This window comes from Aegilops tauschii, chromosome 2, assembly GCF_002575655.3.
Source record: "Aegilops tauschii subsp. strangulata cultivar AL8/78 chromosome 2, Aet v6.0, whole genome shotgun sequence".
NCBI classification, from domain to species: domain Eukaryota; kingdom Viridiplantae; phylum Streptophyta; class Magnoliopsida; order Poales; family Poaceae; genus Aegilops; species Aegilops tauschii.
The window spans coordinates 100,596,439-100,616,264 of NC_053036.3; the positions used below are offsets into that span (position 1 = coordinate 100,596,439).

A 19,826-nucleotide genomic window follows, 5' to 3' on the forward strand; every position below is an offset into this window, starting at 1 on the left:
CACACCCCCTGTTATTCTGCGGCGACGGCAGCCTCACACCGCAGCGAACCAGTGAACCCTCGTACTCCTCTACGCGTGGGCATCCACTGCCATGTCTTCCCCGGTTCCGCGTCGTCCCCTTCCTAGGCCTCGCCGTCGTCCACCGCCCTGGTGCTCTCTGCGCGGCGTGGTCAATGTGGTCAAGGAACGGCTTCCATCGGACGTGGACTGTACGTGGAGAGGCTGACAGCTGGGTCCACGGCCGCAGCAAGGAAGTGCCTCCTTATTATGTGCAAAATAATTGTTCCTCCACCTGACAGTGGGGACCCACCGGACGGGCCACCGTATTTCGCGAAAAAAGCGTTTGCCCCTGACTGCTGGGACCCACCAGCTACATCTTCGCACGCAAGGAAGTGCATCCGGGCAAAAAAACGATTCGCCCCCCTGACTGCTGGGACCGACCAACTACATCTTCGCAGGCAAGGAAGTGCCTGACAGTCGGGACCCACCTGGTCGAAGCGTATGTAGCGTTGTCATTCTGGTCGCGAACGTGTACGTACATATATACTGGTGGATGTAGAGGCGTGCACGTGTCGTAGTAGAGGCGCGTACGTGTCGTAGTAGAGGCGCGCACGTAGCATGTACACGTACGTACAGCGGCCAGGGTGCAAGAAATAAAATACGGCCACGTATGTGTACATACGGGCGGGGTCTTGAACGCCTACTCGCGCATACGTACGGCCAGGGCTCGTGTACATGGCTGGGTCGGAACGGAGAAACAGCGTCGTCGTCGTGTTCATGGGGAGGCAACGGAATGCGTTGTGTTCATGGGGAGGCAACGGAATGCGTCGTGTTCATGGGGAGGGGTGTGGCGTACCGCAAAACGGAGGAAACGGACCTCCTACGGTCGAAACGGGGGTCCTGTTGATCGGGAGGAGTGTGGCGTACTGCAAAACGGAGGAAACGGACCTCCTACGGTCGAAACGGGGGTCCTGTTGATCGGGAGGGGTGTGGCGTACCGCAAAACAGAGGAAACGGACCTCCTACGGTTGAAACGGGGGTCCTGTTGATCGGGAGGGGTGTGGCGTACCGCAAAACGGACGAAACGGACCTCCTACGGTCGAAACGGGGGTCCTGTTCATCGGGAGGGGTGTGGCGTACCGCAAAACGGGACTCCACGGGATACTGTTCATCTCCACCGTCGACCTCCACCAGCCTCCACGGGCTACCGTCGACCTCCTCCAGCCTCCACAGGCTCCTGTTCATCCAGCCTCCACCGCGTGCTACTCCATCGGCTACTGTTCAACCACCCCTCCATGGGCACCCCTCCACCGTCTACTGTTCATCCAGCCCTCCACACCACGGGGTCCTGTTCAACCACCCCTCCACGGGCACCCCTCCACCGTCTACTGTTCATCCAGCCCTCCACCACACCACGGGGTCATGTTCATCCAGAGGCAACGCCACCGCTCACTGTTCATCCAACCCCCCCCCCCCCCCCGGCAACGCTCACTGTTCATCCTAGAGGCAGCATCGATCGGCTTCAGTTAGCAGCAGTAGCGAAGGAATCGCTCGATCGGGTTCAGTTAACAGCCATCGATCGATCGCTCGGGTTCAGTAACGCGTAGCCTGCAGTGCAATCGCTCGGGTTCAGTTAGAGCACAACGCCTCGCTCGGGTTCAGTTACAGCCAACGCCTCGCACACACGCGCGTACGTGTACGAGAGAAACGCGCATCGCTCGGCCCCCGACCTCCCACCGTAACCGGGAACTCCCCGAAATTTTCCTCGCCCTCGCTTCTACCACGGTTTTTTCCGTCATGGACGTCCCAAAGAATGTCATGCAGCTGCGTCTCCGGCCCGCCGAGGATGAAAAGCCCATTTTCTGTCATGATTTTTTGTCACAGAAGTAGGAGCCCACCACATCTATGATGATACCGGGTTTTGTCACAATTATCGTCATAGAAGTGTCATATGTATGACAGAAAAAAATTTGTTCGGCCCAAAATGTCACGGATGTGTCTTTTTTTTTGTAGTGTATGTGCTTTGTGAAAGTCCAATTAAGCGTCTTGACCTATCTCTATAGATTTAGATGCCCAATATATAAGCAGCCACCGAGGTCTTTCATTGAAAAACTCTTATTCAAGTATCCTTTTATGCTATCCAGAAATTCTATATCATTTCCAATCAACAATATGTCATCCACATATAATACTAGAAATGCTACGGAGCTCCCACTCACTTTCTTGTAAATACAGGCTTCTCCAAAAGTCTGTATAAAACCATATGCTTTGATCACACTATCAAAACGTTTATTCCAACTCCGAGATGCTTGCATCAGTCCATAAATGGATCGCTGGAGCTTGCACACTTTGTTAGCATCCTTTGGATTAATAAAACCTTCAGGTTGCATCATATACAACTCTTCTTCCAGAAATCCATTCAGGAATGCAGTCTTTACATCTTTTTGCCAAATTTCATAATCATAAAATGCGGCAATTGCTAACATGATTCAGACGGACTTAAGCATCGCTACGGGTGAGAAGGTCTCATCGTAGTCAACTCCTTGAACTTGTCGAAAACCTTTCGCAACAAGTCGAGCTTTGTAGACAGTAACATTACCATTAGCGTCAGTCTTCTTCTTGAAGATCCATTTATTCTCGATGGCTTGCCGATCATCGGGCAAGTCAACCAAAGTCCACACTTTGTTCTCATACATGGATCCCATCTTAGATTTCATGGCCTCAACCCATTTTGCGGAATCTGGGCTCATCATCACTTCCTCATAGTTCGTAGGTTCGTCATGGTCAAGTAACATGACCTCCAGAACAGGATTACCATACCACTCTGGTGCGGATCTTACTCTGGTTGACCTACGAGGTTCGGTAGTAACTTGATCTGAAGTTACATGATCATCATCATTAGCTTCCTCACTAATTGGTGTAGGAGTCACAGGAACAGATTTCTGTGATGAACTACTTTCCAATAAGGGAGCAGGTACAGTTACCTCATCAAGTTCTACTTTCCTCCCACTCACTTCTTTCGAGAGAAACTCCTTCTCTAGAAAGGATCCATAGCAACAAATGTCTTGCCTTCGGATCTGTGATAGAAGGTGTACCCAACAGTCTCCTTTGGGTATCCTATGAAGACACATTTCTCCGATTTGGGTTCGAGCTTATCAGGTTGAAGCTTTTTCACATAAGCATCGCAACCCCAAACTTTAAGAAACGACAACTTTGGTTTCTTGCCAAACCACAGTTGATAAGGTGTCATCTCAACGGATTTAGATGGTGCCCTATTTAACGTGAATGCAGCCGTCTCTAAAGCATAACCCCAAAACGATAGAGGTAAATCAGTAAGAGACATCATAGATCGCACCATATCTAGTAAAGTAGGATTACGACGTCCGGACACACCATTACGATGTGGTGTTCCGGGTGGCGTGAGTTGCGAAACTATTCCGCATTGTTTCAAATGAAGACCAAACTCGTAACTCAAATATTCTCCTCCATGATCAAATCGTAGAAACTTTATTTTCTTGTTACGATGATTTTCTACTTCACTCTAAAATTCTTTGAACTTTTCAAATGTGTCAGACTTATGTTTCATCAAGTAGATATACCCATATCTGCTCAAATCATCTGTGAAGGTGAGAAAATAACGATACCCGCAGCGAGCCTCAACATTCATCGGACCACATACATCAGTATGTATTTCCAATAAATTTGTTGCTCGCTGCATTGTTCCGGAGAACGGCGTTTTAGTCATCTTGCCCATGTGGCATGGTTCGCAAGTACCAAGTGATTCATAATCAAGTGATTCCAAAAGTCCATCGGAATGGAGTTTCTTCATGCGCTTTACACCAATATGACCTAAACGGCAGTGCCACAAATAAGTTGCACTATCATTATCAACTCTGCATCTTTTGGCTTCAATATTATGTATATGTGTATCACTACTATCGAGATTCAACATAAATAGACCACTCTTCAAGGGTGCATGGCCATAAAAGATATTACTCATATAAATAGAACAACCATTATTCTCTGATTTAAATGAATTACCGTCTCGCATCAAACAAGATCCAGATATAATGTTCATGCTCAATGCTGGCACCAAATAACAATTATTCAGGTCTAAAACTAATCCCGAAGGTAGATGTAGAGGTAGTGTGCCGACCGTGATCACATCGACTTTGGAACCATTTCCCACGCGCATCGTCACCTCGTCCTTAGCCAATCTTCGGTTAATCCGTAGTCCCTGTTTCGAGTTGCAAATATTAGCAACAGAACCAGTATCAAATACCCAGGTACTACTGCGAGCATTAGTAAGGTACACATTAATAACATGTATATCACATATACCTTTTTTCACCTTGCCATCCTTCTTATCCGCCAAATACTTGGGGTAGTTCCGCTTCCAGTGACCAGTCCCTTTGTAGTAGAAGCACTCAGTCTCAGGCTTAGGTCCAGACTTGGGCTTCTTCACTTGAGAAGCAAGTTGCTTGCCATTCTTCTTGAAGTTCCCCTTCTCCCCTTTACCCTTTTTCTTGAAACTGGTGGTCTTGTAGACCATCAACACTTGATGCTCCTTCTTGATTTCTACCTCCGCAGCCTTTAGCATTGTGAAGAGCTCGGGAATTGTCTTATCCATCCCTTGCATATTATAGTTCATCACGAAGCTCTTGTAGCTTGGTGGCAGTGATTGAAGAATTCTATCAATGACACTATCATCAGGAAGATTAACTCCCAGTTGAATCAAGTGATTATTATACCCAGACATTTTGAGTATATGTTCACTGACAGAACTATTCTCCTCCATCTTGCAGCTGTAGAACTTATTGGAGACTTCATATCTCTCAATCTGGGCATTTGCTTGAAATATTAACTTCAACTCCTGGAACATCTCATATGCTCCATGACGTTCAAAACATCGTTGAAGTCCCGGTTCTAAGCCTTAAAGCATGGCACACTGAACTATTGAGTAGTCATCAGCTTTGCTCTGCCAGACGTTCATAACATCTGGCTTTGCTTTTGCAGCAGGTTTGGCACCCAGCGGTGCTTCCAGGATGTAATTCTTCTGTGCAACAATGAGGATAATCCTCAAGTTACGGACCCAGTCCGTGTAGTTGCTACCATCATCTTTCAACTTAGCTTTCTCTAGGAACGCATTAAAATTCAACGGAACAACAACACAGGCCATCTATCTACAACAACATAGACATGCAAAATACTATCAGGTACTAAGTTCATGATAAATTAAAGTACAATTAATCAAATTACTTGAGAACTCCCACTTAGATAGACATCCCTCTAATCATCTAAGTGATCACGTGATCCATATCAACTAAACCATGTCCGATCATCACGTGAGATGGAGTAGTTTTCAATGGTGAACATCACTATGTTGATCATGTCTACTATATGATTCACGCTCGACCTTTCGGTCTTAGTGTTCCGAGGCCATATCTGCATATGCTAGGCTCGTCAAGTTTAACCCGATTATTCTGCATGTGCAAAACTGGCTTGCACCAGTTGTATGTGAACGTAGAGCTTATCACACCCGATCATCATGTGGTGTCTCGGCACGACGAACTTTCGCAACGGTGCATACTCAGGGAGAACACTTATACCTTGAAATTTAGTGAGAGATCATCTTATAATGCTACACTGTCGATCTAAGCAAAATAAGATGCATAAAGGATAAACATTACATGCAATCAATATAAGTGATATGATATGGTCATCATCATCTTGTGCCTTTGATCTCCATCTCCAAAGCACAGTCATGATCACCATCATCACCGGCGTGACACCTTGATCTCCATCGTAGCATCGTTGTCGTCTCGCCAACTATTGCTTCTAAGACTATCGCTACCGCTTAGTGATAAACTAAAGCAATTACATGGCGATTGCATTTCATACAATAAAGTGACAACCATATGGCTCCTGCCAGTTGCCGATAACTCCGTTACAAAACATGATCATCTCATACAATAAAATTTAGCATCATGTCTTGACCATATCACATCACAACATGCCCTGCAAAAACAAGTTAGACGACCTCTACTTTGTTGTTGCAAGTTTTACGTGGCTGCTACGGGCTGAGCAAGAACTTTTCCTACCTACGCATCAAAACCACAACGATATTTTGTCAAGTATGTGCTGTTTTAACCTTCAACAAGGACAGGATGTAGCCACACTCGATTCAACTAAAGTTGGAGAAACTGACACCCGCCAGCCACCTGTGTGTGAAGCACGTCGGTAGAACCACTCTCGCGTAAGCATACGCGTAATGTCGGTCCAGGCCGCTTCATCCAACAATACCGCCGAATCAAAGTATGACATGCTGGTAAGCAGTATGACTAGTATCGCCCACAACTCACTTGTGTTCTACTCGTGCATTTAACATCTACGCATAAACCTGGCTCGGATGCCACTGTTGGGGAACGTAGTATTTTCAAAAATTTCCTACGCACACGCAAGATCATGGTGATGCATAGCAACGAGAGGGGAGAGTGTTTTCTACGTACCCTCATAGACCGAAAGCGGAAGCGTTATGACAACGCGGTTGATGTAGTCGTACATCTTCACGATCGACCGATCCTAGTACCGAACGTACGGCACCTCCGCGATCTGCACACGTTCAGCTCGGTGACGTCCCACGAACTCACGATCTAGTAGAATGTCGAGGGAGAGTTTCGTCAGGACGATGGCGTGATGACGGTGATGATGAAGCTACCGGCGCAGGGCTTCGCCTAAGCACTACGACGATATGATCGAGGTGGATTATGGTGGAGGGGGCACCGCACATGGCTAAGAGATTAATGATCAACTTGTGTGTGTATGGGGTGCCCCCCTCCCCCGTATATAAAGGAGTGGAGGAGGGGGAGGAGGCCGGCCTCCTAGGCGCGGCCCAAGGGGAGTCCTACTCCCACCGAGAGTAGGATTCTCCCCCCTTCCCTAGTTGGATTAGGAGAGAAGGAAGGGGGAGGAAGGAGGAAGGAAAGGGGGGGCCGGCCCCCAATTTGGATTGGGCTTGGGGGGGGCGGCCCCTCCTTTGCTCCCTTCTCCTCTCTCCAACTAAGGCCCATATACATCCCGGGGGTTTCCGGTAACCTCCCGGTGCACTGGTATATGCCCGATCTCACCCGGAACCATTCCGATGTCCAAATATAGTCATCCAATCTATCGATCTTTATGTCTCGACCATTTCGAGACTCCTCGTCATGTCCGTGATCATATCCGGGACTCCGAACTACCTTCGGTACATCAAAACACATAAACTCATAATACCGATCGTCACCGAACGTTAAGCGTGCGGACCCTACGGGTTCGAGAACTATGTAGACATGACCGAGACACGTCTCCGGTCAATAACCAATAGCGGAACCTAGATGCTCATATTGGCTCCTACATATTCTACGAAGATCTTTATCGGTCAAACCGCATAACAACATACGTTGTTCCCTTTGTCATCCGTATGTTACTTGCCCGAGATTCGATCGTCGGTATCTCAATACCTAGGTCAATCTCGTTACCGGCAAGTCTCTTTACTCGTTCCGTAATGCATCATCCCACAACTAACTCATTAGTCACATTGCTTGCAAGGCTTATATTGATGTGTATTACCGAGAGGCCCCAGAGATACCTCTCCGACAATCGGAGTGACAAATCCTAATCTTGATATATGCCAACTCAACAAGTACCATCAGAGACACCTGTAGAGCACCTTTATAATCACCCAGTAACATTGTGACGTTTGGTAGCACACAAAGTGTTCCTCCGGTATTCGGGAGTTGCATAATCTCATAGTCATAGGAACATGTATAAGTCATGAAGAAAGCAATAGCAATATACTAAACGATCAAATGCTAAGCTAACGGAATGGGTCAAGTCAATCACATCATTCTCTAATGATGTGACCCCGTCAATCAAATGACAACTCATGTCAATGGCTAGGAAACTTAACCATCTTTGATTCAACGAGCTAGTCAAGTAGAGGCATACTAGTGACACTCTGTTTGTCTATGTATTCACACATGTACTAAGTTTTCGGTTAATACAATTGTAGCATGAATAATAAACATTTATCATGATATAAGGAAATATAAATAACAACTTTATTATTGCCTCTAGGGCATATTTCGGTCATAGCTCACCCGAGGTCTTCGATGACGAGGACGACACCACGATGGAGATGGGCTTCGATGACTCTGCTTCGGCTCCTGCACCTCCGATGCACGTCGGCTTCACCATGCAGCAGGCGCAGACGCACTTCAACACCGCCATGGTGGAGGTGCCTTTGTCGGCGTTCCAACAGGCGCAAGTGGAACAACGGTACAACATGTTCCTCCTGGAGCAGCACCGACGGGCGAGCGCGCGAGTGAGGAGGCCATGGCGACCATGGCCGCGGCGAACCCAAATTTCGTCGCTGAGCAGCATGCCATCTACGATGCCATTTGCACTCAAGCCACCGCTCGCCAGGAAGTGGCAGCCACGGAGGCGCAGCTGCAGGCAATCGGGGAGGAGAACAACAGCAGTTGCGCCTCCTACGTGCCGCCAACGAACCATCAGTCGGCCCGGTGGGACGACAGCTCCGGTGCCACAATTTCCCTCGTGGACCTCACGTCCACCGGCAACGAACAAAGCGCGGACTCCTCCGAGGATGAGTATGCCATGGGAGGCGGCGGAGCCTGGTGTCCCATGTGGGCCGGTCTGTCTCCCGTGTTCTACTCTTTCTTGGTCTTATCGCCGGTGCTCATGGAGATGGCGGAAGGAGGACGACACGGACTTGGACGCTGGCCACCGCCACTGTAGGATAGGTTTAGGGGCGGGTCTTTTTTTTGTTCTAAATGTTTGGAATGTAATTAAATTGTTCGTGTTTGTATGAAATCCGGCCGTGTTTGCATGAATTTCATCTGGTTTGCTGAAAAAGAGTTTGAAATGTATGCGGCTAGCGTTGGATGGCGTCCTCCCGCATCCGTGCCCGCGGACTGATCCCTCCTGTCCGCGGACGGATGCGAGAGGATTTTTGCGGGTTGCCGTTGGAGATGCCCTAACGGGAAACCCTACCTGCTCGGGCACGGAGCCCTGTCCCCCGTCATCTTGCTGCCACCAAATTAAACGAGCTCGCATGCAGGGAGTTTCGTTGTGTCCCTCATTATGAAATTGTTGGAACACTCTCTGATGTGGTTCAATCAAAAAAATAAAAGCAAGAAAATATGAAAAATAAAAGGAAAACACTCCTAGAAAGAGTTCTGCAGATTTAATGTACTTTTTTTTGCATTGGCATGTCGAAAAAACAACTTTATCCACGTAGAAGAAAAATCCTCCTAGAAAGAGTTTTGTAGATTTTTTTGCATTGGCATGTCGAAAAAACAACTTTATCCACATAGAAGAAATTGCTTACCAAAAACAGTTGCAAGTACACAATGTACTAAAACATATCTATGTGTAATTTCCTTTGGAACTTTATAAGCGTAGTTCTGTTTCCTTTTTTGATGAGCCCACGCCCGAGTGCACTATAATGTCAAAACGTATAATTCTTGAAAAAACAATTGTAAACAAAATATCTACGCATGTCATAATGTCCAAAGAAATTATGTGTAATAATGTATGAAAGGAAAAGAAAATGAAGGTCAAAATACAATACCCCACTAGATGCAACTAAAGAAGATACAAAATAAAAAAGAGAAAATTTGATAGAAGCTAAGCACCAACGAACAAAGTGTTTTCTCAGAGAATGGTTGTACAAGTTGCTAACTGAGGATGGAGTCTCATAGGAGTTAATTAGAAACAGATACATGCACTCCAAGACTTTATCTCAGACTTTGGTGAACCAACGGACTCGCCTTTCTAGAAAGGCTTGATGAGAGACAAAAATGTTTTTTCTCGCCGTGGTGCTTTCGACATAGAAGGTGGACATACTATTAGATTTTGGGAGAACACATAGTCGGGAGATGCTTCTCTAGCTTTACGATATCCCTATATTTACAATATCATCCAGCGGAGTGAAGTTTTTGTTGCCTTTATGTTGGGACATGTTCCTTTAAGTGTTTATTTTCGTCGGGCACTCGCGGCAGTGAAGTGGGCAGATTGGCTGCATATGGTTAATAGGTTGGTGATAGTCAATCTAACGACTGAATTATATTCCTTCAAGTGGAAACTTGACAATTCTGGCCCTTTTCCGGTTCTCATTTATATTGGCATTCCTTTTAATCACGGCTTCGTTACTTAAAGTGCCTTTGAAAGTAAAGATATTTATGTGCTATCTGGAAGGAGAGTGATCATGACCAAAGGCAACATAAAAGGTGACGATGGCATGGTTGCACAAATGTGATTTCTGTGGAAATGAGGAATCGGTTTGACGTCTTTTCTAGATGGCTAGATTGCCCGCTTGTTAAGATCTTTTGATGTTCTATTCATCTTGCATTCAACTTGCGCCACCAACTAGTATTACGAATTTTCTCAGTAACTGGTTGAATGGGTGCACTCTATGTTAAAGTGTAAATATGGGTGGGAGTTTGTATTTTACTTTGGGCAATATGGAATTGTCGCAATGTGTATGTTTTAATAAGATGGAAGTTTTCCATTTATGGCAGGTCATCCAATAGAGACACTTTTTGGATCCCTATGTGGTCCTATCTACGTCGAGGAGGATCGGGAGTCCATGGTCTCTGGGTGCAACCTATGGTAGTTGGCCACTTGTGGTTTGTTCAACAGAGTTGTGTAGCAACCTAATAATAGGATGCGTGACTCACAAAGCCTCATATTTTCTTATTTGCAATTGGTTGGAATCTATATGCCCTTTCTAGCTTTCCATACACTTTTTAGACTTATGGATACTTGTAAACTTTGCAATAATTAATTGAGGGATGTGTGCGTCATTCAATGCAGAAGCCGGGCATTTTTACCCTCGATTGAAAAAATAAGTTGTCGTCTCACATTATACTAGATTATGTTGATTACTTATATTATACATGTAAGACAAAACAATACTCCCTCCTTCCCAAAATATAAGGCACGCTCTACTTTTTTTGGTCTTCATCACATAATTTTTACTATGAATTTCAGTTATTGTATTTCGACAAAATTAATATAAATTAATATGAAACAAAATTGTTTTGCAAGACAAATACAATGATACTATTTATACATGTTCAATCCATGTATTTTGGTACATATTAAGAGTCATTCATGCATCAAAGACTAGGCGAAGTCAAGCGTGCCTTACATTTTTGGGAAGGAGAGTACATAATATTCGTGGTAAATTACCTAATATATCTGCTGATCAAGTCTCTTGATCTCTTGCCTTATCTTACATAGCAACAACACCCATCGTATCATTTTCTCCCTTCTAGGGGTGTAACCAAGCCCCGGCTGCTCGGGCCACGACCTAGGGTATGGCAGTGAAACATTTCGTTGGTTTATTTTTTTAGGGGTAGTTACTATATATAACCACTGCAGCTCTAAAGGATGGCATGAGCCATGGAGTAAGCCTATCTACGCAATTTCTCCCCCGCCATCTTCTCCCTCAGTCCCTCACCATCCGTTGCTCCACGTTGCCCATCGTCCTTTGTTTCCATGGGAACCCACTATCTCCTGCCTCCGTTGCAGCACTAGCTCGTCACAGTGCCTCCTTTGTCACTGCCACAAATAGCTCTTCACAATGCTTCTCCCCTGCCATCCTTTGCCCCTACCAATGCCCATTGTTCATCGCCTGTACAGATGAAGGTAACAACTATCATGGACAACCTTACGCTGAATCTCGAGTTGGACCTCAAAATCAAGCCCTCCACCATGCCATAGCTAGGGAAAGATGGCGATGCTGAGTCGTTGGGGAAATGAGCTGGAGTCACTAGTTCCGGCGATAGTGGTGCTTCGACGAGATGGATTCGTCCTCGACGAGGCCAAGGTTAGCTTGTTTATAGTTTTTTGATGTTATGTATGGTGTTTTGGTTAGCAACAAGCATGTGTATGTTGTGTTGGACATGGGCGACATGTTGCAATGATCGTAGGCATTTGTTGCATTCATACTACAAAATTGTTTCGTGTTGTTGCATTCATGTTGCCTTGTATGTTGTATATGTTGTGAATGATGTTTCTCAATGATTTGTCACAACCAACGGGGATTTGCTCATGCATTAAAAAAGTTGCACCGATGTGCATGAAATGTTGCAATGCGCTTGCATTTTTTCATACTGCAAAATAGATTGTGATGTTCTTGCATATGTGTGTAAGAAAATGATGTGCATGGGATTTGTGTGGTTTGGCGAGCAAGCGCACCAGAATCAGCTTTTAAATAGATTGAATAAGGGGCAATTGGAACCGAAACAAAGTGGAACAAAATGGAGTATGTTAGAATGATACTTCTATCAGAATCAAGATCTCAAGCATCCCGGCATAATTTTCTATTGTATACCCCCCACCCACCAGAAAAGTTTACTGATTTCAGTGGAAATTATAAGTTACCCCTTCAATCAAAAGATTAGATTGTTTTGATCTCTTGTTTGATCGATGAATACCCTTTTTAAGTAACTTTAAGATTCAGGTAAATTTTTTAGGAGGGTGTACCGAAGCAAAACTCTTTATTTTTCTTTGAAGTGGGTCAAGCTTAAAACTGTTTGACAAGACAAGTCTACATGAATAGAGGGGGTACCAATCACATCTCAAGCACCCGCACAGCGAAAACCATGTAAGTTGCTGTCAAAAAATCGTGTAAGTTCCAGTTGATATATACATAAGCATTTGGATTATTATTAGATGTTTATGAGGCAACGTTATCTCCTACTATGACCACGTGGAATCTCTTCGACTTACTGTGACTTGTCTTTGCCACATAGGTGCCACATAAGATTTGCGGACTTGCTTCACGTAGGAAGCACCAAGACACGCATGAACACCACATCCACATCGATCTTGCCTCTGCAAGACATCAATCCTTCAACATGAGCTTGGGAAGCAGAGTCTATGAGTTACAACCGTTTCACTAGCAGACACCATCTCATTGAGTAGAGATGACTGAGTATAATCGAATCAAGCTCGAACAAAACAAAACCTCGAGTAACAAAATAGATTGGCCGGAAGTGTTTCTCAGCGTCTTATTCAGAGTACATGTCAAGCGCACTTCTACAAGAAGGCTGGAAATTTTTGTGGCGGCCTCGGATTCTAGTAGTTGCTGGTGTAGAATTTCTTCAGGAACTCGGAGCTCCCCTGGTCCTTTTCCAGGTCCTGCACCAGCCCCTTGTGGCCAACCACGTATTGCCCGATGATGTGGTGGCGCTGCTTCGCGTGCTCGGTGATGTTGTTCAGCTCCTCCATCCCGTTGAAGAGAAGCATATCAATGACCTGTTTGTTCGCACGCAAGTCAGCACAAATCAGCAGAGATGAATGCTTTTCTGGCATTGTGGTGCCATTACAGTGATATAAGAATGGCTGCTAGATGTTTCAGAGGCTAGTGCTAGATTCTACTCCCTCTGTAAAGAAATATAAGAGTGTTTAGATCACTAAAATAGTGATCTAAACGCTCTTATATTTATTAACGGAGGGAGTATAATGCAGACCACAAATGGTACGGAATAGAAATATTGAAGTGTGTTGACAAGCACTCTAGCAAAGGGCAAAATTAAGGTGTTCAATAAGAAAGTGCAGACTGAAGTTTCTGCAAACACAGATAATATCACTTCGTATCACCAAGATGGCAGAATTTTTGTTATATTGAAAAATTGAATACATATTTTATCGATCCTTCCTACTCAATCCCCGAGTCTGCCGGAATATAAAAAACAATAAAGAATTATCCTAATCTAAATGCCTACTCACTAAACTGAAATTAATTTAGAATGTTGAGTGCAAGGTTCAGGCGAGGAACCAAATCCTATTCAATGCCAATTCCACCTAAAGTCAGCACATGCTACTTGTCGAAAGGAGAGGCAAAAAGATAGCGAAGTAAAATAGGCCTAAAGGATAGCAAAACAAAATTGTTACGGATCGAATATGAGTGCTGGGAATCAGACTTGAGCACTCTTACTCAATAAAACCGGTCAAGCCCAGTAAGCGGAAATATGATCTAGTTACAACTCCAGCTAAATCTCAGAAAATTACGTACAAACATTTTCCATCGCAATTGCACACAGCTGATAGCAAGTTGGCATTAAACAATCTCCGTTTGATGAAGTTCGCAGTATTGTACATCCAAATGGACTAATTGACAGCTTCTAGTGAAAGCAATAAAAAAATGATTAAATTATTACACTATCATCTAGAAATTATAACACTTGGCTAGCAGACAACTTGGTTGTCTGTCCACGGGGCCATAGTTGCCATGAACCCGGGTAGACCTCCAAAGTCAGGAGTAAAATAATTAGGACTGAAACTCTAGCTGGTGAATATATCTTCAAGAATGACAATTTAACCCAATTCTTCGGTTTCTCCAAGTTACCAGTGATATGATTAAGCAAGAGGATAATCAAGTTAGTTGACTTGTTACAAAATATGAATCTACCTTGAGACTCAAGCTTAACTTGCAACCAACATTGTGTAGTTGTGAATGCTATATTTTTTGACTGAAATTTGTGTATGATAAAGTATGTATATCTTACTCCATCATGTCTTATACTCATACAAATCCAGATTGATATGTCAATTATTTCTTGTAGTAAACAGGTATAATGCTTTTGTTACATGATTAACTACTGCTATATTTGGAAGCCACTATAATTTCATTTCAAATGATACATTTGTTTTCTTCTGATATAACTTAAAGAGTTATATCCTCTATCGAAGTATCCTCACATCATAAGGTAGCTCATAGAGACTAGAGGCTGGAAATTTACGGAACCTATATTTCATCGTTTACACTGCCCGTGATACTACTCTGGAACCTGGAGGCACCAAATATTGGTCTACGTTTTGTTTTGGCTTAGAAGGTATGAACAAATTGTGTGGTTCCTGTTATCTATTGGTGGTCAATAATGCCAATCAATTTAGGAGGATACTGGTCTAATTTAAGGTTAACTGTTTTTTCCCCACCAGATCTAGAACCACACTGTATAACTATGCCTAACTACTTACATACCAGTGGTGAAGCATATAATGAAATTTGGCATCTATTCTTGCGCAGAAGCAGCAACAGAACACAATTAAATAATTGAATACAATACATAAGGACCTTCCTAATTCCACAATGGGTAATCAACCGCAAAAACATCGAGTTGCCATATATTACAAAGAAGCAGCTAGGAACCGGGTTCTTAGCAGCATATAAACAAGTGCAGATAAGCACTTTACGGACGTTGTAGCCTCTGGCTAATCCAGAAATCCAGGGCAGTGAGCACCTTCATGCAAAACGGCCGACCCATAGGTGGACAAAATACTACCTACAGAGCCTCGTTGCTAGTCCTGGAAGGGCAGGGTTGCCACACTGCAGTCAAGTGCCACTAGAAACAAGGAGTTGTCAGCCCGTAATCCTGCGAAAATTGCCAGCAAGGTCAACTGCTACCTATCCATCCAACAAGGCGTACCGATTATGCATCGGCGATTCCCAGTCCCCCAAAGAAACATACATCAGATTTGCGCAGAGAGCGCGTCCCCCAAAGAAGGATCGGACAGCGACTGGATCGAAGAGGACGACAACGCGTTCGCTCTTCGTTCTACATCTATCCATTTGCGAGGGGCGGATCGAAATGGGGTGGGAAAAGGGGCACCTTGGGGTCGGAGACGCCCTGGTTCTTCCGGATCTGCTGGGAGATGCTGGCGCGGAGCTGGGCGGGGGTCACGACGTCGTCGAGGTTGTAGATCTCCATGATGGAGGGGATGGCGCGGCAGGCCTGCCTGAAGAAGTCGAACACGCGGTGCCGCGCCTCCCCCATCGACGCCGAGTTCGGCGGAACCTTCACCGCGCGCATGGTGAACGCCATCTCTTCGCCCTGACCCCGCTTCGCCTCGTATGTCCGGCCCCCGCCCTCTCGCTCGCCGCCGCCCTCTCGCTCGCCGCCCGTCCTCAGGTGGCTCCTCCGCTTGGTGGTGGTGGTGAGATGAGAGGTAGCTCGGTGCTCTCCGCTTGGGCAAATGTTCTCCTGTCGATAGCGGGCCGTCCGCGTCTACCTCGAGATGGAGATGGGCCGCGTGAGCACTGGGGCCTTGAAGGCGACCAGGACAAGACTAAAGGCCCAATTAGCTTTCACAGCCAGCAACACTCACTTTTTTTTTTGAATGTCAACCCCAGCAACGCTCACTCTTTGCCTTCGAGTAAACTTACCAACTTCTCAGAAAATTTACTACTACATCCCAGGGGTACCAGATTTTAGTACATGACCAACAGAGAATTCGACGATTGTGAATGAACAGTTGTAGAAGTACCTAAGGTAACGTTTTCGTGGCATTTCCTCGATCTCTTCTCTCACCAAAATTGTGAAACTTTTGCAAGTGAACCAATAATTTAGGGCCGGTTTCGGGGTTGTTCCACTCTCAAAATTACAAGCCAAATGGAGTGGATTCACTATGCCTTGCTTTGAAAAAAATACTCAAATTTGGGGTTAACTTCGTGTTTTTTGTGAAGCTCCTCGAGGGTGGGGGACTCCAAAAACTCTAGTTTGAAGAGTCCTCGTGGAGTTGAGAAAAAATTACCCACCACGGACCCATAAGTGGATAACAATTCGTTCTTCTCCCCGTCATGCAAGCAACCCCTCTTCCTCCTCGCCTGTTCGACCCCTTCCTCACTCATGCACAAAAGCGCCCCCCCCCCTAGCGGCACCACCACCGTGAAATCGGGCTGCCAGGAGGTCGGCCCCGATGAGGTAACCGACAGAATGAGTAAAATGCACAGAACCACCACTTTAGCGCCATGGCTCTCGTAAAATCATCATTTTACAAAACGTGACACTTTGCACCGCACCGGAATTTTGACAGTGGCAAAAAACATTGAACCCAAAAATGATCTTGTTTTGACGTGGCCAATCGCGCGTGGGCCAACGTCAGGGGACGGCGCGCCGCTAACGGCCGTTCGGCCGTGGCAGATGCGGGCGGGTCGACGCGCTGGCTGGCTGGCTGGCTCGTTCGCCCCGTAGCCAGTCGGTTAGTGGGTCCGTTCGTTATTTTCAGCAACCGTTGGTCATTCGCATTGTCGCCTTGGTCGTTTGGTTTCACATTGAATCCATAAACCCTCAGTCTTCGCTCCTCCCCGCATTGAGTGCATGTCACTTCGCTCGCACGGAAAACCACCACCGCTACTCTCTCCCATCCTCTCGCCCCTATCCTCTCACCATCCACCACCCACCACTCACCGTCGATGCGGCCACCCTTGCTGATGTCGAAGTCGAAGCTGATGTGTAGTTGGGAGAGGGTCGTAGACAACTGGGCCGGCGATGACTCAACCAAGAAGGCCATCGGCAGGGACCTCGCCGAGCGGTTCAAGAGCGTGCCCGCACTAGTCAACCACGCTAGTGGTCTCTTGCCGGTGTTCACCGATGACGGGGGTATATGCGTCCTCGTGTGGTGCATGTTTGAGTCGATGTCCAGCGATGCCTGATAACGCAATCGCTGGATCATGTATCGGCCGCTGAAAAGCAGGTTTTCGGTAGATCCAACAGAAGCGGACGTGCTGGTCAAGGTGGGCTTGTCGGACCGTGTCGACAACGAGTACAAAGTCCTCGTCCACAACCCCCCCCCCCATGGCACATCTCGTTATTTCCATTGACAGTGAGGAGCCGAAGGTGCAAGTCGTCGCTTGCCCTTGCGATGCATGGGCGGCCGTCGACAGAGAGAGGCAGAAGCCAATCGACGTGGAGGTGATGCCCGACGTGGAGGTACCTATGAAGCTGGAGGAGCAGGAGCAGAAGCAGCCAGAGGAGGTGGAGCCCTTGGTGCAGAAGTAGAAGAAGGAGAGGAAGCCTCCTCTTTGACACTCTGCTCGCCTCACTGCTGCACGGCCGGTGCCTGCTACTTGTGAACTGCATTGCATTTATTCCCTAAAGAGGAAGGGAGATGCAGTATAGTAGAGATAAGTATTTCCCTCAGTTAAGAACCAAGGTTATCAATCCAGTAGGAGAACCACACAATTACTTAGTGAACAACACCTGCACGCACGAACCAAATACTCATAGCAACGCTTGCAAGAGGGTTGCCAATCCTCTAGTACTAGTTAATGCAAGGATAAAATCTAGTATTGGTGAAAGATAAATTACTAAACTAAATAAATTGCAGCAAAGTATTTTTTAGTATGATAAAGGCAAGACCCGGGGGCCATAGTTTTCACTAGAGGCTTCTCTCTTGAAAGCAACCATACGATGGGTAAACAAATTACTATTGGGCAATTGATAGAAAAACGCATAGTTATGACAGATTCATAGGCAATGATCATGTATATAGGCATCACGTCCAAGACAAGTAGACTGACTCATGCCTGCATTTACTACTATTACTCAACCCATCAACCGCTATCCAGCATGCATCTAGGGTATTAAGTTAATAAAAATAGAGTAGCGCCTTAAGCAAGATGACATGATGTAGACAAATTAAAATCAATTAGTATGAATAAACCCCATTGTTTTACCCTCAATGGCAACAATACAAAGACATGTCTTGTCCCCTTCTGTCACTGGATATAGAGCACCGCCAGATTGAACCCACTACAAAGCACCTCTCCCACTAGAGAAAAATCAATCTAGTTGGCCAAACTAAACGGATAGAGCGGAGACAAATACAAAGCTATTATAATCATGCATAATAAAGTTTAGAATTAACTCAATTACTTTCAATGAATAATCTGATCATAAACCCACAATTCATCGGTTCCCAACAAACACACCACAAAAGAAGATTACATCAAATAGAACCCCATGGAGATCATGAAGCACATGGTATTGAAGATCAAAGAGAGAGAGATGAAGCCATCTAGCTACTAGATATGGACCCATAGGTTTGTGGTGAACTACTCACGCATCATCGAAAGGCAGTAATGATGATGAAGAATCCCTCCATGATCTGTTCCCCCTCTGGCAGAGTACCAGAAAAGGCCTCCAGATGGGATCACGGAAGAACGGAGACTTGCGGCGGCGAAAAAAGTGTTTCAGGTGGCTCTCTGTTGGTTTCCCAATGTTTGATAATTCATAGAAGCGAAATCAGGTCAGACGGAGCTATGAGGGGCCCACAAGGCATCAGGGCGCGTCTACCCCCCTAGGCGCACCATGTTGCCTTGTTGTCTCCTCATGCGGTCTCTGGTCTCCTCCCGAAGCTTCCAGGGTCTCTTATGTCCAGAAAAAAATCGTCAAAAAGTTTCGTAGCATTTGGATTTCGTTTGTTACAGAATTTCCGGAAAACCAAAAACAAGCAGAAAACATCAATTGGAGGTTAATAGGTTAGTTCCAAAAAAGATATAAAATAGCATATAAATGCATATAAAATATCCAAGATTGATAATATAATAGCATGGAATGATAAAAAATTATATATACGTTGGAGACATATCAAGCATCTCCAAGCTTGATTCCTGCTCGTCCTCTAGTAGGTAAATGATAAAAACTGAATTTTTTATGTGGAATGCTACCCAACATGTTTATCATGTAATCTCTTTGGTATAAATATAAGAAGCATAATCATTACTTTTTCAAAATATACAATCCTTAACGAATGTTGTCCCCACTCATTTTACCATGTTAGCATGGCATTGTAACGCCCGGATAATTAAGCTACAATAATCCTCTGCTAATGGTACCATGTCATCACTGATTACTGTTGCTAGTCTCACATTGATTCAAATCCAATTCGAATTCAAATTCAAAATAAATTCAAACAATAAAAGTTTTCAAAAGTCCAAACTAAAATGTTCTAAATGTGACAAATAATTCTAA

At 45.2% G+C, this 19,826-nt stretch overlaps 1 protein-coding gene across 1 annotated transcript; it reads right to left on the reverse strand.

The window, feature by feature from the left end:
• Positions 1–12,885: 12,885 nt before the first annotated feature.
• LOC109745289 (NADH dehydrogenase [ubiquinone] 1 alpha subcomplex subunit 6) lies at positions 12,886–16,052 on the reverse strand. The gene is made up of 2 exons (XM_020304417.4): positions 15,684–16,052; positions 12,886–13,326 (listed from the first exon to the last, which is right to left on the reverse strand). Exons 1-2 carry the CDS (start codon positions 15,894–15,896, stop codon positions 13,147–13,149), a joined length of 393 nt encoding a protein of 130 aa, XP_020160006.1. The 5' UTR covers positions 15,897–16,052; the 3' UTR covers positions 12,886–13,146.
• Positions 16,053–19,826: the final 3,774 nt, after the last annotated feature.